This window comes from Onychomys torridus, chromosome 19, assembly GCF_903995425.1.
Source record: "Onychomys torridus chromosome 19, mOncTor1.1, whole genome shotgun sequence".
NCBI classification, from domain to species: domain Eukaryota; kingdom Metazoa; phylum Chordata; class Mammalia; order Rodentia; family Cricetidae; genus Onychomys; species Onychomys torridus.
The window spans coordinates 29,921,752-29,947,098 of NC_050461.1; the positions used below are offsets into that span (position 1 = coordinate 29,921,752).

At 41.0% G+C, this 25,347-nt stretch overlaps 1 protein-coding gene across 2 annotated transcripts in view; it reads left to right on the top strand.

Annotated features, from left to right (window-relative positions):
• Window positions 1–25,347, top strand: part of Akap7 (A-kinase anchoring protein 7) — a 146,783-nt gene that overhangs the window by 14,219 nt on the left and 107,217 nt on the right. For both annotated transcript variants that reach the window (XM_036168918.1, XM_036168917.1), the window contains exons 3-5: window positions 5,878–6,017; window positions 17,003–17,139; window positions 21,372–21,532. In XM_036168918.1, the coding sequence (XP_036024811.1) occupies window positions 5,878–6,017; window positions 17,003–17,139; window positions 21,372–21,532 (438 nt within the window). The remainder of the gene's footprint in view (window positions 1–5,877; window positions 6,018–17,002; window positions 17,140–21,371; window positions 21,533–25,347) is intronic.

A 25,347-nucleotide genomic window follows, 5' to 3' on the forward strand; every position in this document is an offset into this window, starting at 1 on the left:
ATATATGTAGGTAGATAGATATGAGTGTGTGCATGCAAAAAAAACACATCAGCTTGAGCGGATCAGTTCTCTCTCTCCACTATGTAGGTCCTGGGGATTGAACTCAGATCATCAGCCTTGGTGGCAAGTGTCGTTACCTGTTGAGCCCTCTCTCCAGCTCTTAAGCTGCATTTAAATCAAGATTCAAAAGAAAATATTTGAGAGTTGGTTTCTAGTTGTCTTTCCTAAATGTGAAATTCGGTTCTATAGAAATTATTAATCCTTATTTTATGTCCTCAAAACTCATTTTGTTTATATGTGTGTGTGTGTTTTAAGACTAAGTCTCAGGGAGCTTAGAATGGCTTCACAATCATTGTGTAGCTAAGGCTGGCCTTGATCCTCTGTAGCACAAATCTTAAAAGGTCTTATTAATAAAAACAAACCTGGAGCCAGGTATTGGGGTGAATGCTGGAAGATCAGAGAAGCAGAACAAGCCACAGCTACTTCACCTTGCCAATTCCTCAGATGATCCTGTTTCCTCAGACTGGAAGCCTCTCAGTCCTCATCCAGAATGGATTTCAGCTGAACTGTTGGCTCAAAAGCCTAAAAGCTTAACCAGCTCTAGTTCCTCATCCTCACGCCTTAAATACCTTTCTGCTTCCTGCCATCACTTCCTGGGATTAAAGGCTCACTTCCTGGGATTAAAGATGTGAGTTACCATGCCTGGCTGTTTCCAGTGTGGCTTTAAACTCACAGAGATCTGGATGGTGGTAGGATTAAAGGCGTGAGTGCCACCATTTTCTGGCCTCTATGTCTGTCTAGTGGCTGTTCTGTTCTCTGACCCCAGATAAGTTTATTAGGATGCACAATATATTAGGGGACACAATATACCACCACATTTCCCCTTTTTTGTCTAAAATAATAAAAGGTTACAGTCAAGAATTACATTAACAATGTCTAGTCCATTATCATTAGACTGATTCAGACAAAAAAGTCCATTATATATATTAACAATGTCCAGTCCAGTAACATTTGATAAACTCAGACAAAAAATTTCATTACTTATCCTATTTAAAACAAGTAGTTTCTTTTTTAAAAGTAGATTCAATAATCTCCTTTTTATCTTATTATATCCATATTCTCTTCTTTTTCTTTTCATAATATATTCAATAATCTACCTTTTGTCATTTTTATATCTTTCCCTTTTTCTTTTTAGAGTAGATTCAATGATCTATTTCATATCTATATTCTCTTTTTTTCTTTTTTTAAACAAAAACTCTGAATCTAATCTCCTTGTTTAGCTTTTTTCCTGACCATTAACAATTAACAGCTTGTAACCAACAATCATAAACAATGACAATATCAATAACTTATTAAACAACCAAAAACCTCCCATCCCACCTCTTGAGAATGTGGGCGTCGTTTTCTTAAAATTACTTCCTGCTTTCTAGGGGTGAAGGCATCTTTATGGAATCCTGAAAAGAAAATTTTTGGGTCAATTGTCAAGTCCTGAGAGAATTAGCTGTACCATTTGTCCAGTCTCTGCATAACGGGAAAGTGCAGGGCTTGTCTTAGGTCTTTGTTCGAGTAGTCTATGAATCTGGATCATTTCAGCTAGCCATCTTAATATTGTCCTGAACAGTTTGTAGTCCAAAGTCAATCTTTCCATGGTGTTAATGGCTTTACCATAGTACATGTGGAATCATCGTTGTGGGGTTCCATCATCCTTTTGAAGATTTCAAAGTTGCTGTTAGGTGTGGTCATGGTTCCCTGCAGCTTTGTGTGTGTGTGTGTGTGTGTGTGTGTGTGTGTGTGTGTGGTGGGTATTGTGTTCCCCGAAATATTGTGTGTTCCCTGAAATAAACAAATCTGGGGTCAGAGAACAGACAGCCACTAGAACAAAGCCAAAAATGGTGGCTAGAAAATGGGAAGAGTAAGCTATAGCAGAAGTTGGGCGGTGGTGGTGCACACCTTTAATCCCAGCACTTGGGAGGCAGAGCTATGGGATCTCTGTGTGTTCAAGGCCACTTTAGAAACAGCTAAGCATGGTGACCCATGCCTTTAATCCCAGAAACCCAACCTTTAATCCCAGGGAGTGGGGGCAGAAAGAGAAAGGTATATAAGACGTGAGGACCAGGAACTAGTAAGAAAAAAGCATGTAGTTAGTTAAGCATTTGGTTAGTTAAGCGGTTAGGCTTTGGAGCAACACAGTTCAGCTGAGAGCCTTTGGGATGAGGACACAGAAGCTTCCAGTCTGAGGAAACAAGACCAGCTGAGGGACTGGCAAGGTGAGGAAACTGTGGCTTGTTCTGTGTCTCTGATCTTCCAGCAATCACCCCAATAACTGGCCTCGGGTTTGAGTTTCATTAACAAGTACCTTTAAGATTCATACTACATGTGTGTGTGTGCCTCCTCTGTGGTTTGGAGCCATCACAGTCTGATAAATGTCTGTCTCTCAGAACCATGAACATTCTTCCATAGAAGAGAACATCTTTATAGCAATTTCTCTCCACCATTTACCTTGCCAAACTTGTCGAAACTGACCTTTGTCAATGCTTTCTTGGTACTCGATGGTCCTGGCAATTCTCTGAACCAGCAGTAGTAAACACTTTGTCCTAGGTAGCAGTATCACCACAGTCACCAACACGATGAGAAGCAGCTGGCAACTCAGAGCAGCAACCGCTGCCTCCATGGTTTCACCGCCACTGTTTGTGGCTCCGCCCCAGCCAAGCTTCTCCTTAGGAAGCCTCCTAGGCTAGCCTCAAACTCAGGATCCTCTTGCCTCTGCCTCCTTCAGTAAATCCAACCAGCATGTGCCACCACAATGGGCAATGTGTAGCTCGGGTCTGAGCTGGGGCCCCGCAAGGCCACAGGCAAGTAAGTAGCTTTTTTGAGATTTTGTTGAGTGCCAGATATAGCATGAATCTTAAAAGGTCTTATTAATAAAAACAAACCTGGAGCCAGGTATTGGGGTGAATGCTGGAAGATCAGAGAGACAGAACAAGCCACAGCCACCTCACCTTGCCAATTCCTCAGCTGAGATCCTCTTGCCCTCCTAAGCATTAGAACATAAGCATGTATCACCGTGCCAGGCTTCCGCACATAGAGTTCTAATACAACTATCAGAGATTTTTGAGATAGAGGAAATTACCATTTTATTATTTATTAACTAGTTAAGTTATAGTTTAAAGTTTTAAAATATGAAACAAAAATTCATCTAAAATTTTGTATAGAAAAGATTTATCTTAGTATATAGAGATATCAGTGATTATTCTCTGTCAGTTAAAAAGAGGTAAATTATGTTCTGTGTCCTTTATATAATCAATTGGGAAGGCAAATACCAAATACTGTAATGCCTCATGCATAATGCGTGGATATGTCCTGAGAATTGCTTTATTAGGCTATTTTATTTGTTTTTGATAACGTAATCCTTTATTGATTCTTTGAGAATTTTACACCATGCACCCGATTCCCATTCACCTCCCAGTCCCTCTAAATCCTCTTACCCCTGCAGCACCCCCTCCAAAGAACGCCCCCCCCCCAAAAAAAATCAATTAAAAAATGAAACAAGCCGGGCCCGTGGTGGCGCACGCCTTTAATCCCAGCACAGGGGAGGCAGAGCCAGGCAGATCTCTGAGTTCAAGGCCAGCCTGGGCTACCAAGTGAGTTCTAGGAAAGGTGCAAAGCTACACAGAGAAACCCTGTCTCGAAAAACAAAAAAACAAAACACACACACACACAATGAAACAAAACACATACATACAAAAGAACCACCTTGTTCTTCCATCTTTCCAGAACCTCCTCACTCATCCTAGTGGCATTGAGTGCTGTGGTGTGTCATGTAGTAGACGCTTTTGTCCAATCAGCTCCCCATATACACAGTGTTCATTGCAATGAGTCATTGGTCTGGTTCAAGGCCTCCAACACACCCTCATGACTGGACCCTCATCAAAACTTCCCTTGGACATCCCACTGTTGCTCTGAGTCATGGAGATCCTGAGGTTATCTTTCTGAAGGACCAGTTCCTTCACACACTCCAGCAGGTCATTGATGGTGTAGATGTTAGGGTGGGTCAGCCTACTAGGCTATTATTTTTTATTTGTGTGAATATCATAGAGAACGCTGCAGACTAAGATGGTTGTGATGTCACTAGGTGTTTTTTTTTTTTTTTTATTATTAAAGATAGTGACTCCATGTGTAATCCAAGTTGACCTTGAACTCAGTAACCTTCCCATCTCAGTCTTCCCAAGTGCTGGAATTGCAGGTGAGCATAGCCACCCCCAGTCTACTTGAAAGATTTTTTTTATCTGCCTAAATAACAAGAAAGCAAATATCAAAACAAACTCTAATTTATTCCCAGCATTTTAATTAAGAGCAAGTGTGGAAACAACCAACCCACAATAACAGATGGAGTACTTAATTAAATTAAATTAATTTCTCTTCTAATTCACTCTTTTGTAGTTTTTGAATGAATAAATAGAATTGAGGAAAAATTAGATAATTTACATAAATTGACACTTGTGCTTTAGTTAGAAAAAAAAGTCTGCAGTTGAGAAAGTAACAGCCTTTGTCAATGACATCAAGTTTACCAGTGCACATTAAATGGCTGCTGAAGTCATTATGAAAATTAACAAGTATAATAAATTAAGTTTATGGGTTTACAAGATGTACTTCCATGGATGACTTTTTGCTAACCAATAAAATTACTATAAATAATCTGAACGATCCAGGGCAGACGGCCAAAATTTTTTGCATTTTGTGACCTCAAGTCACCAATTCTATCGGTAAGCTAGATGATTATATAAATATTTGCTTTTTCATGTGAAAGCATGTAAACGGAATAACAGCAAATTGCCCTTCAGAACACACACTGTGATCCCAAAGTTGGAAGGAAAATGAAGTCAGGGAGTGAGAGAGCAGAGAGATTCCGTGCTTTAGTTCTCCAGATGAACTTCGTAAATAACAAGAAGACTCTTTAGACAAGATAAAGCATGACAGTGCCTCACAGTGTCAGAGGTTGATTGTGTCAACAGGGCACCAGAGTAAGGGGAGAAAACCTAAAACACACTACAGGGGTGTAAAATTTGGTATTCAATTTGATGCTTTGAATTGTCTCATTTTTAGTCAATGGAAAGATTTTTAAATTGACATTAGAGCCTGTCTGACATGATCCACTTGCTACAAATTGGATCATGAATATCCACAGTGGCCTGAGTATTAGGTCACCAGTGCTGCTGGGAAGGGATGGGACATTGTGCTAGGAGGAAGTGGGCTAGCAGAAGGAAGTTAGGTCACAGGGAGTGGATGAAATAAGCAAACACAAACCAACCAACCAACAATCCACTTTCTTTCTTTTCTTTTTTTTTTTTTTTTTGAGCTGAGGATTGAACCCAGGGCCTTGCACTTGCTAGGCAAGCACTTTACCACTGAGCTAAATCCCCAACCCAACAATCCACTTTCTTAGTGGTAGAAAGACCATGATGCAAGCTCACAATCCTGAACTTGAGGGGTTAAGGAAGAAGACCCTTCCTCAAAAAACAGAATAAAGCAAAAACAATGAGGCAAAAACCACAACAACAAACCTTTGGCACGTGGTGGAGAGTGCTTGTTAGTGTTGCCCTAAGGTATAAACCTGGCCTCCTTTTGTAAATAAAGTTTTATTGGAACACAGCTCTGTTTTTTTTTTTTTGGCAGAGTTAGGTGGCTGCAGCGCAGACCCTATGGTCTGCAAAGCTTAAACCGCTTACAATTGTGTTTGTGGAAGTGCTGACTCTTGCTTTAAATTTGAAAATGAGTTATACAGGATTGCCGCTTATTATACATACTGCTGGGCTTCTTTATTTTTAAACTAGGTTAAATGTGTGAGATACTCTCTCACTTTGCTTTGTTTTCCTCTAGTCACGGACGTACCTCGAATCCATTCAAAGAGAAGCAAAGAAAACGAAGGCATCAAGAGTGAGCGCATAAAGAAGAGGAAAAAAACTCCCAAAGATTATCAACCCAACTATTTCTTGTCTGTTCCGATCACCAACAAAAAGGTGATAGTTCCTTAAGAACCTTTTTTTTTTTTACTATGAAGTTTTATTCCAAACTATCTTTAAAGTACGTTGAATGTTTGTCAGCCCACTTTGCTTTGAGATTCTACTAATCTTTGATAACATGGTAGGACCATGTGGGGAAATTTCCCATCAAAGTTACAGAAAGTTGTTTACGTAATAGTTTTGAAAAATATTGTTTAAACAATCACATATAATGATAACATGGCCAGGTGGAAGACAGACCCTTGGGAGACCAAATGGTAGATGTAAGTCAGTGACTTCCCTGAAGACGACCCGGGACTTGTGACCAGAAGAAGAAGCATTTTTGTTTTGTTTTATTTGTTGCTTAGATATCATTCCATTAGCGTCTCCCAGTGTGTTCAGATATGAGGGCAATCAGGCTGGGATATCTGTCAGCTCACTGATTGCCAGGGTTGATTTGGTTGATCTAAAAGCCATTCTCCCAGGTCCATGAAGATCATTTCCAAAGTCTCCCTCAGTGTATTGGAGGAGGCCTTTAGAAGATGAGAGCAGTGCGCATGCGGGAATAGAGGGCCCCGGAGCCTTTGGGAAGATGAGAAACGGGGCTTCTGGCTTCGCAGGCCGTCATAGAATGCGGATCACGTGATGGGGATGCAGTGCCTTTTCTTTAACATTCCTCATTGCTGTGTAGGTTGAGTATCCCTTGCCAGAGACCAGGAACGTGATACATTTTGGCCTAGTCGGGATTTGTATGTACACGATGAGTCTTGGGGTGAGATCCAAGTCTAAACAGGGAACATTTGCTTTCCATGCTTACCTTCTTCACATACCCTGAAGGTCATTTAATGCAGGGTTTCTCGTGCTTCTGGGGTCTTGACTACAACCAGATGATGTCAGACATGAAAATTTCCCCTTGCACTGTGTTTTTGGTTTGGAGCAGTTACATTTTAGGTTTTTGGATTAGGAATACTCAGTCTGTACCAATTCAAGATTGAATGGCAAACTCAGTAGACGTCTATTAAAATCTGAAAAATCAGTTTTGTACAAATAGCAGAAAATGGGACCAGCCAATGATACTGTATTAACATATTCTTAAGTAGAAAAAGAAACAGTATATCTAACTGAAACTAATGACATGGAAATGAAAACACCTGGGAAGAATACTGCATTCACAAGACTGCCTTTACATCTTAGCCTAAGGTCAGGGCCAGATCTGAATCTCATTGTGAGCTGCATTTACTCTCTTTGACCAGTCCAGTGGTTCTCATTGTGAGTTGTGTTTACTCTCTTTGACCAGGCCAGTGGTTCTCAACTTGGGTGTTGCAACCTCTTGGGGCATGGAATGATCCTTTCACAGAGATTACCAAGACTATTGGAAAACACAGATTTTACATTACAATTCATAACTAGCAAAATTACAGTTATGAAGTAGCAACAAACATAATTTTATGGTGGGGGGGCAGTCACCACAACATAGGGAACTGTATTAAAGGGTTGCGGCATTAAGAAGGTTGAGAACTACTGGCTAGGCACTCTGTTTTAGTGTTTCTAAGGATCTGACCCAGAGTCGTATATTTGCTAGGTGTGTGCTCTACCACTGAAGTATAATCCCAGCCCTGCTAAGCATTTTAAGTCAAATGAAAAAACACCAGAGGAAAAAAACCAACTGAATTTTGTTGGGTCATTCTAGGAAACACCCCATCTTTGAGACAGAGTTTAACTAGTGAGAAGATACAATCAGAAGAAAAAAAAATGACCCCAGATTCATGTTCTGGTTTTACTAGCAGTAGGTTAATCCTTGGAAATGTGATACACAGCTTAGAGTATGAGCAACTGCACATCATCTTCAGATGCTTGTATGTTGTTTGGGTTGGTTTCCTCTTGCTTTAGAACTACACGTGGACATTAGGCAAGAGCAGGTCATGAAGCGCTGTTGCTTTAGTGGGCAGCCAGATGGAAGCCAGACCCGAGGAGACCAAATGGTGGACAGCTGGAGTGACTTCCCTGAAGACACATGACTTCTGGCTAGCAGAGAAGCCAGGTTTTGTTTTGTTTTGGTTCGTTGCTTGGAGATCATCCCGCTAGAGAGTCTCCCAGTGTGTTTAGATATGAGGGTAAATCAGGTTGTGATGATCACCAGGGTTTATTTGATTGATCTCGATGGCTAAGCAGGTGTCTCTTCCTCCCTTACCACTCCATCTGCATCCCTTCTAAAGCTGGGGGGTTGGTAAAAAAGAAAGACCTTCCCTAATAGAGGTGGGCCGGTCTTTGTTAAAGGGTATATGAATAACTGCACATCCCTGCTGGAACTTCCAAGCAAGCTCTCAATTTGTTTGATGCTTTAACGAAGCAATTTGTTTTATTGATTGATTGTACCTGGGATTGGAGCTAGAGGGCCTCATAAATGTTAGGCACATGCTCTCCCTCTAAACTGCATCCCCAGCACTCTTCCTGGTACTTTCCTGGTGAGACAACACACAGTTGTCTAGGCTAGCCTTGGACCTGTGATCTCCCTGCTTCAGCCTCCTGAGCAGCTGGGATTCTAGGCCTACGCTCAGTAGGCCATTAGGTTTCTATTTCTCCCTTCATGCTCCTGTTCTTTACATCCATCCTGGGGTGTCTTGTCCTCTTGCCACCAGTGCTGATTCCTCTGCTTTTCCAGTGAGGGTTGGTGGGGGGATGTGGTGGGATATAGCACACAGAGAAGGGGACCAGGTGGGATAAGGCAGGGAAACGCTTCCCATCTCCCACTAGGGTTTGGTCCACAGAGCGTGTGGGAGACCGGATGATGGAGTCCTATATGGCTTGGCGTTCACAGGCCTGGTGACCTGACACCAGCCTTACAAACTTTACTGGTTCAGGTGAATGAGTTTCAGCTTCATCAGGGGATAACACTAACCTCAGGTGCTCATTTTCCAGACCCCATGCTTGAACACACCACCCACCTGCTTGCTTCAGGCTTTCCCCGTTGACACCAGGATAGAGATGTACTGCCAACCCCCCTTCTTTAAAGACTGCTGATCTGGTCTTCTCCACATCAGTCCTTCTTTCTGTCTGAGCCTGTTTTTTTTATTTTCGAGACAGGGTTTCTCTGTGTAGTTTTGGTGCCTGCCCTGGATCTCACTCTGTAGAACAGGCTGGCCTTGAACTCACAGAGATCCACCCTGGCTCTGCCTCCTGAGTGCTGGGATTAAAGGCGTGCGCCACCGCTGCCTGGCTCTCTGGCCTTCTTGACCAGGTCACTTCCCCGATTCTCATTCCATTCCTTAGTTAAAGGTCATTACAGTTTCTGATTGTCACATGCCGTTCTTACAGTTTGTTTTGCCTACAAGATGTTTTATTGGATTCTCAGTGCCTAGACATGTGCTTTCCAAAAAGAAGTAGGTGCATGCATTTGCACACACAGACTCCGTTCCCACTGTCATTTCAGGGACCTAAGAGCGTTTCCACCACAGCAAGCTATAATCAGAACTTTTTTTGCTTTTTTAAAAGGGGTGCTGGAGGTTGAACCCAGGTCCTCACATATACTAGACAAATGTTTTGGTCCTAGCCCCGAAAGTCTTAAAAATAATAAATACAAATGCTCATTTCATAATATAATGTCAGTAGTAAATTATTTTAGAGGGGATAGAGTGTCTTATAGCCATGGAAAGTGTAGTGTAATTTAATGCTGCTGGGAGACTTATTTTTCCAAGCAGTGAGTTTATCAAGCTAACATACAAATGTGGGAAGAAGACATAGAATTGGACAAGCGGAGGATATATGTATCAGTTCTCTTGCTGAGAGCTTTTCGTGTTTGTCTGTTTTAAAGTAGCGAATGTTCACTTTCTTTTTAAGCTCCTTGCAGACTGGGTAGGAAGGCCTGGGAAAGAAGGCCCATTTGTCACATTGTTTCAATGGAAGACTGTATTCCAAGTTCTAGTTGAGTGACCTGCAAACAGGCTCTTAGAAGCCAGGACATTCACAATGAGTTGCTCTACTTTTGGCCTCAGCTTCTTGGCACCCAGCTCTCAAGAAAAAAAAAAAAGAGAAAGCATTCACAATTACATGGCTCTTTGATTTTAAGCATGTTTTTCATAGTTTAGAATTCTTTGTTATGGAAATGTTTCATTTCATGTTTTTAAGAAATAGGATTAGAGAACACATTAGAATTACAGCCAGGTAATATCCTAACTGGTAGCATAGGAGTGCGTGTTTTGCCATTAACGTGTAATTATGTATTAGCTTTAAAAGAAGGAAAAAGGGGCTGCAGAAGATGGCTCAGTGGTTAGAGTGCTCACTCTCACTGTTCTTCTGTAGGTCCTGTGTTCAATTCCCAGCACCCACATGGCAGCTCACAACTGTCTGATGCCCTCTTCTGATGTGTAGATGCATGTACAGACAAAGTATCCGTATACATGCAACATAAATAAATAAATCTTAATTAAAAAAATTTGATGGCTTATAATAAAGCTTGTTCTTTAATGGGCACAACTGTATCATTATTTATGTACTTTCATAGGAGAGGTAATATGCTTGTTGGTTGCCGCTGTAACAAAGCAGCCGAGATTATTGACTCATAAAGAGCAGTGTTATCTGGGCTCCCAGGTTTGGAAGCGGCAGTCCTTGGTGGATTGGCATTGCTTTCGGGCCTAAGGTGAAGTTACATCACATGCTTGGAGCCTGTGGTGGAACAAGACTTCTCCTTTCTTGGCAAAAGACAGAGGATTGAACTGGGGTAGAGAAATCCCTTCAAGGACACTCCACTAGTGATCTCCTGACTTCTTAGGAGGCTCTTAAGGAAGCTCCACCCTGGGGGCTAAGCCGCCCACACCTGGGCCTTTGGGGGACATTCATGATCCTAACTATTGCAAACAAATTGTCATTGAAAGACATGCAAGAACTCATCTGAAGCTGCTAAAATTAGGAGACCACTAATTTTTAAATAAGTTTTTTGTGTGCTAATGGACAAATTTCCTTCAGGACTTTTAAGTGCATTTGATTCCGTGTTTCTTTTCTTTTCTTTTCTTTTCTTTTCTTTTCTTTTCTTTTCTTTTCTTTTCTTTCTTTCTTTCTTTCTTTCTTTCTTTTTTTTTTTTTTCTCAAGACAGGGTTTCTCTCTGTAGCTTTGTGCCTTTCCTGGAACTTGCTTTGGAGACCAGGCTGGCCTTGAACTCAAACTCACAGAGATCCACCTGTCTCTACCTCCCGAGTGCTGGGATTAAAGGCATGCGCCACCACCGCCTGGCAATTCCGTGTTTCTTCACTTTTGTAATGTGAAAGTTGCTAGTCTAATGAAAGTGTTGGAGATTAGTGAATTCAGTCCTAAGAATAGAAAAGTTTTTGAAGCCATCTTATATTAAACATTTGGTAAAGAAGACTTCTGTTTGAGGCTGATTTTTTACTTTTATCCAGTACTGCTATAGTATTAGTTTTTCAAACACTTTCATGGGTGTTGACAGACAAGGGAAATAAGAGTATTTAGCTTTCTCTGTCTGTTTTGCTTACATGTATGTCTGTGTACCACATATATGTATGCCCAGTGATTATAGAGACCAGGAGAGGGCATCATAGCCCCTGGGACTGGAGTACAGATGGCTGTGAGCTGCCATGTGGGTGCTGGGAATCTGATCCAGGTCCTCTGGAAGAACAGCTGGGGCTCTCAACCTCTGAGGCAGCTCTCCAGCCCCTGGGAGTATTTAGCTATAAAGGAAAGTTAGGTAGAAGCATGCTAATTTATGTCATTTTAAACACACATACACACACACACACACACACACACACACACACACACACACACACATAGCCAATTAGAAGGTTCCAAAGGTATAAAGATGAATTTTCTAATTGCATTAGTTTAGGCATGTGGACTCTGGCTTAGTGGTGATGTTTAACAGATGCGTGTCTGCTTTTCTGTTAACTCAGTGAGTTGAATATTTAAGATTTCAGTAAAATTCTCATTTGTAGGTATTTCTTTTAATGTCCTATTTAAGTTAGACTGTTAGTATTAAGTTTGAAAATGTACTTTGTGCAGTCACACCAGTGGTGGGGATTATGATGATGGATCAGGTTTAATGGATTTGTAGAATTTTTAACAGTGACTGTAAAAATTGGTTTCTTTTAATAACAACCCTCTCCCCCCAAGAAAAGATTCTGGAGTGTTTTTCTTGTCTTTTAAAGATGGTAATTAGGAATAAAAAGCACTTAAAAAGTCTTAAGATGGTATCAAGGAATCTATAAATTAATTGGAAGCATCAAAGCATAGTTAGAAATACGTTGCATGATTAGATTAGCTTTTAAATTTTCATAGGCTTGAAGTCAATCCTATATTAGAAGTATCATGTGGCTTCATGGAAATAATAGTCTTCAAAGCATTTTACAGTTTTTAATTCTTCGTTTTACAGTGACTGGATAATTGAAAGGCACACATGGTCTAAAGCCATCTCACCATGTAAGACATTGCACTAAAATCATGAGCATGAGGCCAACTTTATTTGCCCTAAAGTTTGTTCCTGGCTATCTTCTCATAGAGAAGGTTCTGGCAGAATTTTTGTAAGTTGATATGAAGGGCAAATCATGAGGAAGAAATTTGGACCAAGACCTGCAATGTCCTCCAAGTTCACAGAAATCTCTCCGTAATCTGAAAACCTGGGAGTCAGGGGAATCCATGGGTTGTCTTTACTCTTCCATGTGTGGGGAAAATTTCTCCTTCAGTCAGATTGTGACATAAGTAATGGACCTCTTCTTGATAGATCTGAAGTTTTCCAGCCTTTGGTGCTGGTAGAGTACGTGCTGTCGGAGAAGAACTGAGTTTTTCAGATTCTATTTTGGTAGGGAACACAGTATCAGATTCTCTGCATATTAAGTAAATTTTCCCATGAATTACAGGGCTGATAGTGTAATGCATGACACAGATAAGATGGGCCGTTAGTGAACCCATATGACATACAGCCTGTGTGTACTGCTGATTGTTAAAGGCACACACACACACACACACACACACACACACACACACACACACACACAATAACAGCTTTCATCAGCTGGAATACCATAGAAGGAAAAGCAGAGGTCCACTGCTGTGAACTGTTCAGAACTTTCAGGCATATCAGCTAACAGTGTTAGGGCCCAGAACTATGAAGACTCTTGGAATTACAATTTCATTTATTGCAGATAAGTATACAGAAACCTTCTGCTTCCTCTTAGGTTTTTACCTGGTAGGATTTGAAGACAGAATTTTTTCTTTGGGCCTCCAGCTCACAAACACACACAAAAAGATATGGAGACTTATTGTTAATTATGAAAGCTTGGCCTATAGCTTAGGCTTGTCCCACTAGCTATTGTAACTTAAATGAACCCATTTCTATTCATCTATGTGCTGCTGTGTGACCTGTGGCTTTTACCTCTCCTCCTGCATGTCTTGCTTCCTCTGCCTCAGCCTGGGGACCCCACCTTTCTTCTGCACAGAGCTCTCTCTGTCCAGAAGTCCTGCCTATACCTCCTGACTACCTATTGGCCGTTCAGCTTTTTATTAAACCAATCACAGGTGACGTATCTTTACATAGTGTGATCAAATATGTCACAACAGGGTTGGAGTGCCTCAGGCATCAGTTAGTAGGAGCTATTTTGTGACCTTGTTTTGACACCCACCCCCACACAGTTAGTGGAAGTCCTTTGACTGTCCATAGCTTTAGGGAGTGGGACAATGGAAGTAATGGCCAGTCTACCTGGATATTTATACCTGGACTTTTCCCTGTGCTGGTTGAAGAAGAAACCTACAAGCGACTGGGGTCTTAGAGAGGTCTGGGTTTCTATTTCATCAGTTCCTGTTTGTAAGGAGCACTGTAGCCCTCAGACTCCAGAGAGTCAGAGAACCCTGGAATCATTTCTTCCTCCAAAGAGAACTTGGTGTGTCCACTCAGGGCAGAAGGCTCGTTTCATCCAACTGCCACACAGTAGGAAGACACGCATTTCTGAGAATGGTGCAGAAGATGTGGGAACTGGTCAGGCAGAGATTTCTCTGGATTTGATTTGAACCCCACCCGCCCTGCCCCAGTGAAATACTTTCTTTATGCAGAGCGGGTTTGCTGATTTACTGGAGTGGAGCGTAGAGCAAAGAGGGTGGACTTTGTGTTCTCCCAGTAGTGTGCACACACACGATTTCCCACTGATTTTGATCTGTGCTTGGCCACGCTTATTGAAGTGTGTTACTGGAAGTAATGTGGTAGCCCATCAGCATTGGCCTTCACTTCAGTAGTCAAGACCCTGAGGGTTCACCAGATGGAGATAGGTCTCTACCGAAAGGCCTAGTTTCTTTGGAAGACTGGTAGCATAAGTCTCCTTTCTTTGAGTGTGACTCTCTAATGGTGACAGAAATCTGTAGGGACGGGGTTTCTTGGTTTAGAACGTCTTGAGATAAGACTTGAGAGGGAAACATTTTGGTCTTTGTCCCTGTTGCTTTTTTTAGTCACAAGGACACGAGACTCTGGATTCTTTTCCTTCCTAATTTATTTTTGTAATATTTTAGTGTGTGTGTGTGTGTGTGTGTGTGTGTGTGTGTGTGTGTGTGTGTGTGTATGTGTGTGTGTGTGTGTGTGGACATCTGGTCACCAGAGGAAACTTGTAGGAGTCAGCTCTCTTCTTCACCATGTGGATCATGGGGATTGAACTCAGGTCCTCAGGGCTGGCGCAGGTGCCTTTACTCACGGACCGAGCTGGTTCTCATCTTGTTCTGTTTGCTCTTTTAAGCTGTTTGGCTGCGGTTCAATCTTCTGTTTCTCTGCAGGTCACCACGCCCTCTGACAAACATCCATAAAAGTCATTTCGGTGCCAGTAAGAAATACTACTGCTTTGAGTCTGCTTAACTTTGGTGTGGGATGTTTTTTGTTTATTTGCAAGGTTTCCTTTTTTCTTTGTAATAACGAAGTTTATAGAATTAGAAAGAGAAATACTCAAGCTGTGTTTTTAATGACAATGTTTAGCGAGCAAGATTCCTAATCTAGGACTGCAATCAGAGTGAGTCATCTGTTTGTTTTCCTGCTTACATGATTGAATAATAGACCATTCAGTCTTCTGAGGGAAGACAATGGGAAAAGCTCACATGGGCCTTTCTTTCAGCTGTTTGAAGATTGGCCGGTATTTTTGCGCAGGCGTATTCCACCTGCTGGAACTCTAATGGACCTGGTCCCTTCCTTTAGTCTGGTTCCTCAGTGTTCCTGGAGGGCACTTGGGGGTCTCCCTCAAGTTCCACTTCTACCACTAAACTCCTAGAGGAAAATCTTGGGCACAATAATATTTTCAAGTTTGAGTAAGGAACAATTCGTGAACTGGGGACACCAGACTTAAAAGAGGGTCAGTGTTCTAATTTCCTTGTGGCAGAGGCAGGTATTTATAGGAGAAATATGGGAGTCAAATAAAGAAATTGATTGCACTCACGAAGTTGCCTTTAGGGTTCATCTTGTTGGAGCATCCCCAGTCACATAATCATCATAGTTGGGCGCTTATGATTGGCTGAAGTTAATTTATGTTTCTGTCTAACAAAACCAGAAATGACTGGAGTCAAATTTTGCTGATTTTTTTTTTTCCAGCTTAAGCAAAGTTGAGGGTATTTTTAATCTCCTTGAACAATTTTAAAGCCAGATTGGTTTCACATTACCAGGGTCCATGGAGATGGGTATGGGATATAGGAGCTAGGAAATGGCCTTATGGAGAGACTTTGTACTGAGCACAGAAAGTACAGTGGGGATTTGTAACAAGGAACAGTGGTAAGGTGAGTGGATAGAACACTGCTAAGAAGAAACGTGACTTGATAGAACCACTGTCCACAGCAGGCCACAGGGAAGGGTCAGGATACCAAGGATGGGAGATTTTCTCCGAAGCGACTTCACAAGATTCTTACTCAGAACGGGCTCTACAGGGATAAAGGGGAACCAGGGAGCCTAATGAAGCAGTGGACTTGGAGCCTGGTTCAAGGAGAAAGGCTAGGTCCCAGGACATTGTCTTATGATTTGCTCCGTACATTCCCCAAATAATGGGGCCATTGTTGAGGATAACACAGCAACTCCAGAATCAGAACAGTGTGCTATGCTCATGGCCCAGTGCTCTCCTCACCACCACCCCCCCTTCTGTTTTGTTTTACTGGATGCTGCCTCTGTTGCCAGCCCTGCTTTTCCTTGTCTCATAATGATTCTGCTGTCCCCAGGCTTTTCCGAATTCTCTCAGACCCTTCTGTGGGCTGGCATTTTACTTCAGATAACTCTCCAGTGTGCTGACATTTACAGCTTGACTGACATCTATGGCTCTAACAGGAAATGGAGGAGGGAGATATATCATCTCTCTTCCTGTTCCTGAGAAACAGGTACTGAGAGGGAACACAGATAGCAGCCCGACCTGCAGGCTTTCCCTGGGATGCATCCTGTCATAGTTTGGATTTCCTTCAGCGCTCTGTCCGTGGTTATGCCCCACCCCTCACAAGGCAGGAAGAAAATGCCAGCAGTCATTCTTACTGGAATTCCCCTTATCCTAGAGAATCTTAAAAGCAGTGAGGAATAGGTCCAACAATTCACCGTGGGACAAATAAATATTACTTCTAACAGAAATGGAATGTTGTCTGCTGATTTGACCTTTCTCTGGAAGAATAAAGCTTTTTTTCCTAGGAATGGTCATGATTAATGAGTCAGACCCATATTACAAGGACATATTTCTAAAAGGATGTGCGGCCATGAGGAGTTTTCCCACCCAGTCTGCAAAATAAGAGTGTTGTGCTCAGATCTGTTGCCTGGCAGACGGACACACATTTTTTGTGATTTTCTATGTTTATATAGCATATCAAGCCGTCCCGGTCAACTCTAGCAAGTGTGGGAAAAAGTAGACTGTTAATGTATTTGGTTGCAGAATCTTGACATCACTTTAATTTTGGTAGTTGCTTGGTTATTTCTCTTATTGATTTAAAATTTTGCCTTATAAAAATTTTGCTTGCTTATATCTTTTTTTTTTTTTTTTTTTTTTTTTGTATGTGTGATTAGATCACAGCTGGAATTAAGGTCTTGCAAAATACGATACTACAACAGGATAAGCGACTGGCCAAAGCCATGGTTGCTGATGGTTCCTTTCATATCACCTTGCTAGTGATGCAGTTATTAAATGAAGATGAAGTAAACATGTGAGTAATATGTCTTTCTTGAGTATTATTATCCAAATTATTACTCTACTGTGAGTAAATATAGACAAGCCCAAGGAGGCATTGAGATTCTAAAGAAATATTCTTTATCCTGATCATCCTGATTGCTAGTCATTGCACAGAGGGTTTTTTTATTTTTTCTTTTATGTAACATAGGCTATCCTTAAACTTGATGTGTCAAGTGGCTGCCTCAATGCTGAGGTTACAGACACATTCCACTACACTCTTCAAAAAAATTTTTTTGTTTTTGTTTTATCAAGACAGGGTTTCTCTCTGTGTAGCCTTGGCTAGCCTGCAACTAGCTCTATAAACCAGGCTGGCCTTGAACTCTTAGAGGTCCACCTTCCTCTGCCCGCTTAGAGCTAGGGTTAAGGTGTGTGCCACACCACCTCATTTGTTTAAATATTCCTAATCCAGATTTTCTTCACTTCATTGTTATCAGTGGTATTCCTTGGTTACACAAATGTTGCCTATATTAATTATGCAAACTATTCTGGAGTCTAATTCTAGAGTCTAGGTTGAGACTCTAGGTGAAGATTCTGGAATTATGGCATAACTGCCTTTTATTAGCAGCCTGACTTACTCTTGCGGTCCCAGGAACTAGTGCTAACATAAGAAAGAGCCCTTAGCATGTGGCCCAGCATGTAGTAGGCACTTACTCTTAGCTGTCTGTCATCAGAGCTGTCATTTTCCTGGGGTGGGGTGGACAGCTTTCACCTTGCCTTGGTCATTCTTAGTGCCATGGTACTCCATTCCACACTCTGCATCCCCTGCCTCCATCCCCTAAGTGTCAAATGGAAATCACTCATTACTAGAGTGGAGAATTCCTTGCTATCTCCTATGGAGTTTGCTGTATTAAGTTCAAGCTTGGGCTCTTTGGCAAATAAAAGCCAGAAGGAGCTACATATTTGTGTTTCTGTCTTAACCCACATGGCTCCTGAGGGAAAGAAAAGCAAGGCTTGGGTTGGGAAGAGAGTGAGGAAAAGATAGACTAAGAGAGGGAAAACAAAATGTAATAGTCGTTCACAACTGGCCACGTTATGATGACCGTAATTAAGTTCTTTACACCGTAGACCCTCCCGTGGGAAGCCGGCAGTCTTCAAGGACAGAGGGAAGCAGAGCTTTGACTTGTTTTATTTCAGCTTATCACTCTATCAATGATAAGAAAAAACAAATGCTTTGATGCTTTTCAGAGAGGATAAACCAAAGATGTGGCACAAGGGCGCTGTAGTTGAGGAGGAAGAGTCTTGGCCTGTGTGTTTGGACTGGTGATGAATCAGGATTCTCTAAGAACAGAACAGATCCGGTGTGTCCACACAGATATCCATTCTTTGTCCACGTAGATGGCTTTGTATATGGAGAGATTTATTTATAGAATTGGTTCACAAGGTTGTGGTGTCAGTAAGTCTGAAATCTATGGGAAGGTCTGGTAGGCTAGGGAACCAGGGAAGAAAGAGTCTAAGCTCTGGGCCAAATCTAGGAGCATCCTGGGGAGAGAAGTCCCTCTGTGCTCGGTCTTTTCTCTGAGGTCTTTATCTGCTTTCATGAAGCTGGCCCACATTCTGGAGGAGCAGAGATGTCAACTTTTAAGTGTGATCCACGGTGCAGCCTCTGTTGGGCAGCTCAATAGAATCAAATGGATGGAATTTTCTGGGAAGACAATTTTTTTTTTAATGTGAACAATTTTTTAAAAAGCCTCTAAGCTAACATTTTTGTTTTTCATCCAATATTGTATAGTATGCTAGGGATCTAGATTATCAGCTGCCAGTCCATATTCATTTTTATTCTTCAGAGTCTAGCATCTTATCTTAGGATTTAGTCAAGCATTAATCAGTAGAGTGGATGGCATGGTAGAGGCATTTTTAAAATCATGAATTGGTTTGGGTAGATACCATGTAAGGTCCTTTTGTGTCTTCAGAGCAGAGAAGTAGAAATGTATTAGGCTAAAAGTACCTGCTGACTGGTCAGATAGTTGTCTTATCTCAATTTAAATATAACCTTTGGCCTGAACTCAGTTTCAGAAGTCTGTTTGTACATGGATATGCTATTTTTAAAATTAATAAACCCCCTATTTAAATGTAAAGAAGTCTTTTGCAAAGCACTCTTGAGAAGATACCCTGCTTTAAAAAGGATCTGATAAGTGATGTTTCCCCAAGAGACCCTCTGACTCCTTTGGATCAATAGCCTCTCATTAGGTAAATACTTTGCTGTAGACAGCCAGACAATTGAAAACCTGAACGATTTAGGTCACCTGTGTTCCTTCACAAAGAGTCTGCAGAAGTCATTATTTCTGGAAAAGTCTTATCTTCGTCATGGCCGTTTTAGTTGATAGTTCCGTGCAGCCTGGATGTCTTGAATTCCCTCAGTTTAGGGTAGGTACGTGAGTGCTCTGTGAGCGAATGCTTTGCCTCACAGAACTCAGAGAAGGGCAGTATTTGATTCGCAGTGTGGACCACATGTCCAGTGGTTCCGAATGCAATTAGGGACACTGGACTCAGGATGTGGATGTGGAGATGTGCTGACATCTACATGTGGTGCTGCAGTTTTGCATGATCATAAGAACATGACTGGGAAACATACAAATGGAATCAGTTCAGAGCTGGGTGTGAAGATTAGTTTAGAAATATGAAAGCACTACAAAAATCTCTCTTCTCACTTATGTGTTTGGCGAACAGGATAATTCAATGATGGTCGTGTTAGAAGGGAGTTTGAAAACCTTCAAACCTTCTCCACACTGCTGGTGCTTTTTTCTTTTTTAAGTAATTGCTGCCCTCTAGTGAGTCTTAATTTATTTTCATAGAAAGGTGCATTCACTAGGAATTCTTTTCAAAATGTGAGTAATTGATCATAAATTTAAGACCATGTAAAATTAGATAGTGTCTAACTCAAAATATAAAGGGGAATGAAGATTTGAAACACAAAGTGGTCCTCCGTGAACATAGGCTAAGCAGCTATAACAAGCATTTAGTTCTCGTTGGGAAATACAGTTAAACTTATACTTTATTTGAGTCCAGGTACAATATCATGTTAATAAAGACATTGTATGTTAAGAGATAATGCCTGTTTAAGTTTTTGTAGAATACATTGTAAACAGTAAGTCCTGTTTGAGTAAGCATTAGTACTTTGATTTTAAAAAATCTAGGACTTGGGCTGGGGACATGATTTAGCAGGTAGAGTGTGCTTGCTTACCCTGTCAAACACAGGCTGGGCGCATGCCTGTCATCCTAACACCCTAGAGGTGGTGGTAGGGTGACCAGAAGCTCAGAGTCATCCTTTTCCGCATGAGAACCTGCCTCAAAATGCTACCCCCAGAAACAAACAAACAACTGAGCTGTAATCCCAGCACTTTGAGTAACACAGGTAATTTTTTTTTTTTTTTTTTTTTTTTTGGTTAGCAATTTCTTTTTGTTTGTTTGTTTGAATTTTTATTTTTTGAGTCAAGGTCTTACTATGCTCTAGGTCTTCCAAGGTCCAGGTTGGCTTCAGATTTGTAGCTTTCCTCCTGTCTTAGCCTCCAGGGTGCTTTGTTTACAGGCATGTGCTACCACCTCTGACTTAGAAGTTTCCTGATGAATAATGAAATAGTATTGTCTTAGTTAGGGTTTCCAGTGCTGTGAAGAGACACCATGACCACGGCATCACTTACAAAACGAAAGCATTTAATTGGGGCTGGCTTACAGTTCAGAGGTTTAGTTCATTATTGTCACTGCAGGAAACACACAGTGTGCAGGCAGAAATGTTGCTGGAGAAGGAGCTGAGAGTTTTACATCTTGATCAGCAGGCAATAGGAAGTAGCCCGAGACACTGGGTGTGGCTTGAGCATATGAGACCAAAAAGCTTGTCTCCACAGTGACACACCTCCTCCAACAAGGCCACACCTCCTCCAACAAGGCCACACCTCCTAATAGTACCATCCCCTATGGGCCAAGCATTCAAACACATGAGTCTGTGGGGGGCATTCCTATTCAAACCACCACAAGTATTTGCTTTTATGTCTTTAATGGTAATTATAACTAGGAAAAAGATTTAATTTATCTCTTCTATAGTTGTTTAAAAATTAATATTGGTTTTTAAACAGAGGTTAGATCCAAAAGGTATTTTGAACTTTGAAATATATAAAATTTGTCTTTTTAAAAATGGATTTCTTTGTTTCTTATTTGGTTTTGTCTATTTTATTACTTACCATATTGCTGAAAAATATTGTCTCTCACTAGTGGTACTGATGCGCTTTTGGAATTGAAGCCATTCGTTGAGGAAATCCTTCAAGGGAAGAACTTGACTTTGCCCTTCCAAGGGATTGACACTTTCCGAAGTCAGGTTGGCTTTGTGAGGCTCGCAGATGGAGCTCACATGAGCAAACTCACGGAGATAGCAGGTATGACAGACAGCACTGTACTCATGCAATCTCGTGTAGTTTCCCAGTGGTTATCATAGAGATTTGGTGTCTTTGAATTTGGAGAGCCAGTATAACCTCACTCTGCATGGGAACTGCTTTGGTGTCAGTTGTTTAAGTAGTGGCTAAAAGTGTGGTAAGTTCTCTTGAGGGCACTGTTAATTCTGGAGCTTTCTAGAGGAGATGCTAGACTGGGTTCAAGTAGGAACCGTAAGTCCAAAGTGTCCCTTTGTTTTTCATGAGATTTGACTATAATTGGCACTTGAATGTATGAATGAATGAATGAATGAATGACAGCCACCATGTTCCTATTCAGAGGCTTGAGGGAATTGTCACCTTTATTACAGAGAGTCAGTCATTGAATCAGCCACATTTTCGTTTATATAACCCCCTCTTCCCTTTTTGACTATTATTTGCTGAGGAGAATGTTTGTTCCTGAGTGTCAAAGGCCTCACATTTATTGGAGGCCTTTTACAGCAGATACACTCAATTGCAATGTAGTGGGGATTGAATGGGTGGGTGAATTTTGAGTTTGATTCAGAGGTAATAGGTTAGGTGTTAGCCTACAAACTACCAGCAGAGCTTGTAGTGTTATCTTGTGCCATCATCTTGTAGGGGCACTCATCCTTGGTCTGAACACACTGTCAGTGTTGGGTCTGTACTTGGTTTACGTTCATCTTTTGAGGGTTTTTTCCCCCTATCTTTATCCTTTTCTTCTCCTCTCTTTTCTTTCCTCTCCCTCTTAACCGCTCTCCCTACTTTGTTCCTCCTCCTTTTAACCTTCTATTTAAAAGATAATTTAGCAACTGAACATCTAGTACGAAAATGAAAGCTCAGGTTTCAGCTAACTGTTGTTTTCACGGTCTCTCTCTTGGCCTGCCTCCATTTTATTTGGCTATCATCCTAAAGCTGGTATCTATTATTTCCTTGTATTTCCCCCAAATATGTGCATATTTATTTTAGTTGGTTTTAACATCATAGAAAGAATACCAAGTTGTCTGTGACCTTTTAGGATATGCTTTCATTCTTCATACTATATTACCTCTGTGCATTAATAATTGCTTTTTCAAAAGCACACTTTAGTGGAAGGATGGGTGGAGTGGAATCAGTTTTCACAGTTGGTCTTTCTTTTATGTTTTATAGTACTTGAGATTAGTCTTTTGTGAATGGCAGTGTTTTCATGGGGTTTCTCCTCATTCAGGTATCTGTTAAAATAGAAAGGCGTTAACAGCGGTGCCACTAGTACTGTCTGGTACATAGCTTCAGTCCATTCAGGTGTATTAAACAAAGAGCTGTCGCCAGGTGGTGGTGGCACACGCCTTTAATCCCAGCACTCGGGAGGCAGAGCCAGGTGGATCCCTGTGAGTTCAAGGCCAGCCTGGGCTACAGAGTTCCAGGACGGGCTCCAAAGCTACACAGAGAAACCCTGTCTCAATAAAACCAAACAAGCAACAAACAAGCAAAATAACCCCAAAGAGCTGTTTATCTTTCAGTAAAAGATTTCTTTTATTTACTTGGACTATATTTTACATAAGATCATTTTAGGGTTGGGGATTTAGCTCGGTGGTAGAGCGCTTGCCTAGCAAGCACAAGGCCCTGGGTTCGATCCCCAGCTTTTTTTTTTTAAAAAAAGATCATTTTACCTGGGTTATGAATATAAAACTTGCTATTGATGTTACTGTCAAACATCCACATTCATCTTAACTAAGGTTTTGATAAATTTATTTTCTCTAAATTCATTTCTTTTACAAAATGTCAGGTTCAAGGAATTGTACTTTAGTGGGACTGACTATTCATTAGTTTATCGTATAATTAGCTAGCACCAGGGAGGTGCTTGGGAGAGTAAACTGAAATGAAGTTCCTCCGAGAAGCAGTCTTATACAGGAACAAATGGATGAGAGGGTGTGGAGGGACATGGTAATTTCTATACCTAGACGTGGGTACAGAGTACTAAAGGCATACAGGAGACACTTGTGTATTGAGGAAGTTTTCCCAGGAGATAGAGCATTGAGCTGAGCTTTGGAGGTACTTCAAAAGCATTCTGGTTAAGAAAAATGGAAGAGGGCAGGGAGAGGAAGAAAATGTACAAAGAAATCAAGACATATTTAGGGACTCTCAAGTAGTTCAGTTTTTAATCTTTAAATTTATTTATTATTTGGGGCGTGTATGTCTGTTTGTCTGTGTCTGAGTGTGGGACTGCATGTGCCATGCTGTGTGTGTGTAGGTCAAAGGACAGCTTTGTGGAGATGGTTTTTCTCCTCTTACTTTTTCATGGGCTCTGGGAATTCAACTCAGGCCACCAGGCCTGCACAGCAAGCGCCTTCCCGCCTAAGCCATCCTCCCAGCCTGGAGTTCAGTTTTATTGGAGTTTAAACTGCAAATCTAGGAGTATCGGTAAAAGGAAATCATATAATAAGGGAACAAAGAAAGTGAAAAAAATAATTTTAGGAAAATAGTGAAAGCTTTAAATAGTGGTTAAGGGGAATAGAGAGGGAAATTTTATGAAGCAGTGTATGATGGGATGGCAGATCAGTGCAAGTGTGTTTAGGACAACATTCCAGAGACTCATTATTTCTTATTTTCTTGGGTCTATTCTGAGCATGGAATGGAGAGAGGAAGCTGAATGAATGTATCTTACATGCAGAGGTATTAAAGAGAGCATGGACATTGGCCAGAGAGTGCTGTGTTATCTAATTTCTATTCGAATGTGAAATAAAGTGGGATGGTGTTGGGATGAGTGTTGGACAGTGTCTGTGCTATGCTATCCAGTTTCTATTAGAGAAAGAAATAAAGTCGGGGAAGGTTGATATTGGAAGACTGGGGCAAGAGGGCTGGAGATTAGTGTTAATAGAAGCCTACCAGTGAGAAAGCTGTGTGAGTGATGGCCAGAGAACACTATATTGAATTTTGGGAATTCAGGGGAATTGATCATAACAGAAGCTAATGGAATCTTCTTCTTCTGTTTTCACAAAGAGGAGCAAGTAATAGAAATTCAAAGACAAAAATGATTAAAGCTCATTGTAGAGTTCAGTAAGGTTACCAGATAAAGTATCAGTATAAAAATATGGTAGATAATTGAGGTCAGTAAGATGGCTGGGTGGGTAAAGGCGCTTTCCACCAAGCCTGACTGAGTTGGATCCTCTTGGCTCACATGGTAGGAGAGAGCTGACTCCTGCAGGTTGTCCTTTGAACTCCATATAGTCACTGTGCTCAAGTGTGAGTGTGTGCACATGCACACATGTAAATAAGTGTAAAAAATAAAAGTAGACACATTGAATAACCGAATTTTCTAATGGGCCATCATTGATAATGGCAACAAAATCATAAGAATGCAAACAACCTACCCTAGGATATATGCTAGCCTTTTGTGGAGAGACTATTTTAACTATATCTTTGCTAGGTGCATTAGTCAAATGCTTTCTTCATTTTTTTCCTTTCCTTTTTCATTTGTTATGAGAACATCTCTAACACTCCATGAGAAATACATTTCTAGACTAAACCAGGCCATCAGCCAATTGCATGCTTACATAAAACTGTGTCTCTATAGAAGTGATAAGGCAAAGTTGCTTTCAAATGATTTGCTTTCTTTTTAAGACTGTATAAGTACATTATTTATAGAAAATTTACTTATGTATTTAAAAGTAAATGTGAAATAACCAAAAAAGCTGATGGAAAAAAATTTTTTTTAAAAAATATATTCTTGTTTTAAGACAAAGTCTCATGTAGCCCAGGCTGGCCTCATACTCACTATGCAGTTGAAAACATGCACCACCATCCTGAGTTATGTATGGGTGCTC